We start from the raw sequence: 5,752 nt of genomic DNA, 5'->3' as shown, positions 1-5,752 counted from the left end.
TGGCTCTATTTCATTCTTTATTCTGGTTAGGATAATATTTCCACAGGGCAGATTTGAAAATGGCACTTTTTTGATTAGACACCTTGAATGCCCCCTCATTATCAAACAGTTCAAACCTAACTCATAAGCCTAGGAATAAAGGTCCTCTGTGGTCAGTACTAAATCAATATTTCTGTTCTCAGTTCTCAACATTTTCCTTCAGTTCAGTACAGTTCAGTCACTCAGTCGTGTCCGAACTCTTTGCAACCCCATGAATCGCAGCACGCCAGGCCTCTCTGTCCATCACCAACTCCCGGAGTTCACCCAGACTCATGTCCATCGAGTCAGTGATGCCATCCAGCCATCTCATCCTCTGTCGTCCCCTTCTCCTCCTGCCCCCAGTCCCTCCCAGCATCACAGTCTTTTCCAATGAGTCAACTCTTCACATGAGGTGGCCAAAGTACTGGAGTTTCAGCTTTAGCATCATTCATTCCAAAGAAATCCTAGGACTGGTCTCCTTTAGAATGGACTGGTTGGATCTCCTTGCAGTCCAAGGGACTCTCAAGAGTCTTCTCCAACACCACAGTTCAAAAGCATCAATTCTTCGGCTCTTCCTAAACATTTCTGATTGTCCCTGTATACAATATGCAGATACCCTTGATTTGGAGGGGGGTTTTTTTAGCACTACTTAGGGTCTTGCCAAGTGTCTTCCAAAGCAATCAGTCTTTTTATAACCATCCACCCCATTCATTTATTCTAAGAAATGAGTGAGGGAGTGAGGCGGTGCTTATTCTTAGAAGACATCTACATCCAAACTACAGCCTAATAAGGGAGAATCCCTGCAGAGAAAGGAATATATGAAATGGAAATCATGGCAAGATTTCAGAGAACAAGAATAACAAATGGAAAATAGAGAACCATAAAGTGATTCTTTAAAGTGAAAATACGCAGAAAAGAAATTTAAAAATCTGGCTCCTATAAAAACAGCCTTTCTGTCTTCATATTGTCATATTATAACAATCAGAATTTCTAAGCTAGTCAAAGTGTCTCAGAGCCTGAGTCTGGAGTGTCTGACACTTCACTTTACCTACCTGAAAGATCTCTGTGCATGGAGGTTGCAGGGAAGGAAGGGCAATTGGGGCCCTGCCCATACCCCCCACCTCCTCTGCCAACTCCCTGGCTTGAGCAATATAAGGCTGTATCCATGAATTCCCTTGAGTATTTATCAGCCCAGGAGATCATGGACTGCTGGGAATATGGAGCATCTGCCGTGCCCCTCCCTCACCGACTTGGTAGTTCATTGCTCAAAGGGATATTTAGAAACAGAATGATCAGAACTGGAAGTGACATGCAAGAATATTGTATCTAGTCCCTCATTTTATAGAAGATGTCCTTAAAACTTAGAAAGAAAAAGAGTTACTGCAATTTTATACAGCTTTTTAGTGGCAGAATATTTAAACCTACATCTTCTAAGTTAGTTTATGGCCTTTCCACTCTATAACTATGACCAATACCCACAAGAAATGCTGTGTCCTATCTGTGTCTTAGGCAGATATTATTATTATCTATATTTTGCACATAAGGAAACTGAGGCACAGTGAATTAAGTAAAATTTTCAAAGTCACAAAATATATAAGTGGCAGGACTAACATTTGAACATAGGTGCTCTGAACCCTTATGTTGTATGTCCATACTGTGAGTTCAGATGGTAAGTGCCTCTGTTTCCTTCTCCATGGATTCTTTCTTAGCTTACCATGGGACTGGCACACCAAGGATGCTCAATAAACAGCCACTGAATGAGTAGACGTGACTTCTTTGTCACTTGGTATCTCCCAGGCCTCCAGTGAAACTAAGACCATCGATGTTACATATGTTTAACCAGAGAAAGCAATACACATAAAGGATAAGAATTGCAACATTTTTCAAAGCAGCACCACTGATTGAAATCACACCAACTTGGATTTGGGAATCAAAATGTCTGAATTCACCTCCTGTCCTTCACTGACTAGCTATGTGATCCTGGTCAATTAATCTGTACTGTGCATCTTAGCATCTTCACCTCTAACGCAAGAATAATAATTTAGCTACTTCATAGGCTTGAGGATAAGACATAATGAGTGTTAATAATAAAACATATAATAAAATAACCTTTGAACCTTGACTGTCACATAATAAGCTACCAAGAAATGTTATCCTTAGTATACGTTGCAGCTGGTAAAATGAGCATGGTCCTTGCTGTGCTTAGACTACTTTAAATGACTGGTGTAGTTAATCCAGTTGAATAAAGAGACCCTTTGCCTGACAATTGGACCTGCAACAAATAGAAATACTGTTATTTTGTTTTAAACTAATTATCCTATATTATCCTTTGACTGCAGAGTAGGTTTCTGGTGAATTTGGATAAATGGAGCAAAAGTTTGAGGTGTTTCCACTATGCACCAGGGAAAATGAGTCTCTTGGGGCCCAGAATCAGGCCCCATAGACAGAGACATGGGCCCATCACAGCCCATAGTCACATCCGAAAGGGAATAGCTCTCCCAGGATAGAACCATTTATCACTTGAGAGGGCCATGTGGAAAGCACTTTGGTAGGATGTCAGCACGGGCACCAACACTCAGACTTCTCCCTTATGAGGCTCACCTTCTATAACTCTCAGGTTATTTTTATTTGCCTCCTTCCCTCTCTCTCTCTCTCCCCCCACCCCCTCACTCTCACTCTGATTTTACCAAAACTTGTGTACATTCTTTAGCAAAGTAGAAAACACAGATAAATAAGTAATAAATCTTCTCAATGCTCACTAACCAGAAACAACTATTAATATTTTTTACATGTTCCAAATACTTATTCTATGGAAATATATGAATGTTTAACAATATTATATCTTAGAATGTTTACCAACAAAATATCTTGAGAGTATGGTATAAAAACTTTTCATAAAATGTTTTATTTAAAATATGACTTTACAGTGGTTTATACATTCTTCTAAGCTATCTTATCCTAGAAACTATTGTTGCAGCCAGATCTCCCTTTTTGATTAGTAATTTTTTTTTCTTCATATTTTAACATTTGAGAGGTGAAAATGAAAGTCACTTCAGTCGTGTCTGACTCTTTGCGACCCCATGGACTATATAGTCCATGGAATTCTCCATGGCAGAATACTGGAGTGGGTAGCCTTTCCCTTTTCCAGGGGATCCTCCCAACACAGGGATTGAACCCAGGTCTCCTGCATAGAGGCAGATTCTTTACCAGCTGAACCACAAGGAAAGCCCATTTGGGAAATCTACTCTAATTCTGTCTCATTTCTTCTTTTTTTTTTTTTAGAAATGTTGGTGGCAGGGGGTGTGATCTCTATTTTACAAGAGTTCTAAATTAATGTTTAAATCATGTTGTAGTACCCAGATTATTCAGAATTAAGTCAAATTTACTGGGCAGGAGGGGAGGAATTGCACTTTCAATATCTTTCCACCAAGGCATTCATGAATGTGTCCATTCATTCAGTTTTACTTCTAAGTAAGCATCTGATGAGGGGTTCACCTCCCAAACATGTAATGAACTCCTACAGTAGCAAAAACAAAAACAGAAACATACCTGGTAATCACATTTTACTATGCACTGAGGAGTTGAATGGAAATTTCTCCAAAGAAAATATACAAAAGGCAACAAGTATAGGAAAGAAAATGCTCAGTGTCACTGATCATCAGGAAAATGCATATTTAAAACATGTGCCTGTATGTCTGCATCTGTGCTCAGTTACTTCAGTCGTGTCTGATTCTTTGCAGCCCTATGAACTGTAGCCCACCAGGCTCTTTGGTCCATGGGATTCTCCAGGCAAGAATACTGGAGTGGGTTGCCATTTCCCCCTCCAGGGGATTTTCCCCACCCAGGAACTGAACCAACATCTCTCGCTGTTCCTGCATTACAGGCGGATTCTTACTGCAGAGCCACCAGGGAAGCCCCTATGAAAGCACAAGGGCTATTAAAAACAACAACAGAAGATAAGAGGTGTTGATGAGGACCATTGCACAATGTTGTTGGAAATGCAAAATAATGCAACTGCTATGGAAAGCAGTATGAAGAGTCTACAAAGAATTAAAAATAGAACTACCTTCGACATAGACTTGGGGGGAAAGACTCACTAACCATTATAACAGTGGTCCCATTGTAATTAGTCATTTTTTCTGTGATGATTCACTTTAACCATGGACAATAGAAATGCATTGTGATAAAATGAAGGACTAATTTTCAAGATGTGCATTTTGGGATTAAAAAAGAAAATTGAACAATTATTTTTCTAAATTACAACCCAGTGTACCTCGCCAAAACCTTTTGGCAGATCTTAACTAGTACAAGGTCATCATATATCTGGTGGCAGAAATACGAAAAGGAAGTTTAAAAAATTGTTAAAACAGGTTATGGAAACTCCAATTTATGGAGTAATAGTAAATATCCTTTGAGGTTTGGACTTTCCATGTTTCTGGCTTAAAACTTGGTTCCCACTAGCATTCGAACAAGCCTCCTTCTAATCTCTTTGGTTTTGATGGAATAGATGACAGGGTTGAGCATGGGAGGCACAAAGAGATAAATGAGGGACATGACTGTGTGCACAAGTAGGGGGGCATGCCTCCCATAGCGGGCAGTCATGGACACACCAACCATGGGAACATAGAATATGAGCACAGCACACAGATGTGACACACACGTGTTGAATGTCTTTAACCTTTCCTCCCGAGATGCAATGGCAAGTACAGAATGCAGGATGAGCACGTATGAGAAGAGAATGAGTGCAGAGTCCAGGCCAAAGGTAGACACGACAATGAAGAGACCGAAAATATTGTTGACGGTGATGTCACCACAGGGAAGGTGGATGAGATCTGGATGAAGGCAGTAGGCATGGGACAGTATATTGGCCTTGCAGAAAGACAACCTCTTCAGAAGGAAAGGCAGTGGGAAAACCATGCAAAAACTGCGGGTAATTACCCACAAGCCCATGCATACAACACGGGAATCTGTGAGCATGGTGGTGTAGCGCAGAGGGTTACAGATGGCCACATAGCGGTCAAAACTCATAACCAGCAGGACCCCAGACTCCATGAAAGAGAAGAAGTGGATAAAGAACATTTGAGCCATGCAAGAATCAAAGCTGATCTTCCTTAAATGGAAGCAAAATGTGGCTAGCACGGTGGGCAGTGTGGAGAAAGACACACCTAGATCATTAACTGAGAGCAGGGATAGGAAGTAGTACATAGGCTGATGCAAACTCTGCTCCTCCTTGACAATGAAAAGGATAAGGGCATTGCCCACAATGGAGACAATGTAGAGGGTACCGAGGAGCAAGAACATCCAGTGTTGGGAGTTCTCCAGCCCTGGGAGCCCTGTCAGGGTGAACGTTGGCAACTCTGAGCTGTTGTAGAGGATACCTCCCATGCTGGAGGGACTTGTACTGTAAGACTTGTACTGTAGGACCACCACCTGTAGAGAAGACAGACGTACAGTTTATTGATGACCTATTTTAAGTCTCTCTTATGCCATCCAGACCCTTACTTTAGAGCTTAATCAATTTTGTTTACCACATCACTCCTTGCCCTTCTTGCTCCCTGTGGTTTCTGGAATTGTCTAAGTGTTTTCAGGTTATCCAGCTGGCTCAACAGGTCACATGACCTTCCTCTGTACCTGTGCCTATCCCCACCATGCTCTTCCTCACATTCAAAGCTATGAACTTGTTATCAATCAACAGGCATCACTTTGCGCAAGACCTAAGACATCATTCTCATGA

At 41.2% G+C, this 5,752-nt stretch overlaps 1 protein-coding gene across 1 annotated transcript; it reads right to left on the bottom strand.

Annotated features, from left to right (window-relative positions):
* Positions 1-4,458: 4,458 nt before the first annotated feature.
* Positions 4,459-5,403, bottom strand: OR51A42 (olfactory receptor family 51 subfamily A member 42). The gene has a single exon (NM_001390126.1). The coding sequence runs from the start codon at positions 5,401-5,403 to the stop codon at positions 4,459-4,461; it is 945 nt and encodes a 314-aa protein (NP_001377055.1).
* Between the last annotated feature and the right edge of the window lie 349 nt (positions 5,404-5,752).

This window comes from Bos taurus, chromosome 15 (genome assembly GCF_002263795.3).
Source record: "Bos taurus isolate L1 Dominette 01449 registration number 42190680 breed Hereford chromosome 15, ARS-UCD2.0, whole genome shotgun sequence".
Taxonomy (NCBI): Eukaryota; Metazoa; Chordata; class Mammalia; order Artiodactyla; family Bovidae; genus Bos; species Bos taurus.
The sequence above is the reverse complement of the archived record's forward strand: the minus strand, read 5'-3'. Positions and strand labels throughout refer to the sequence as shown.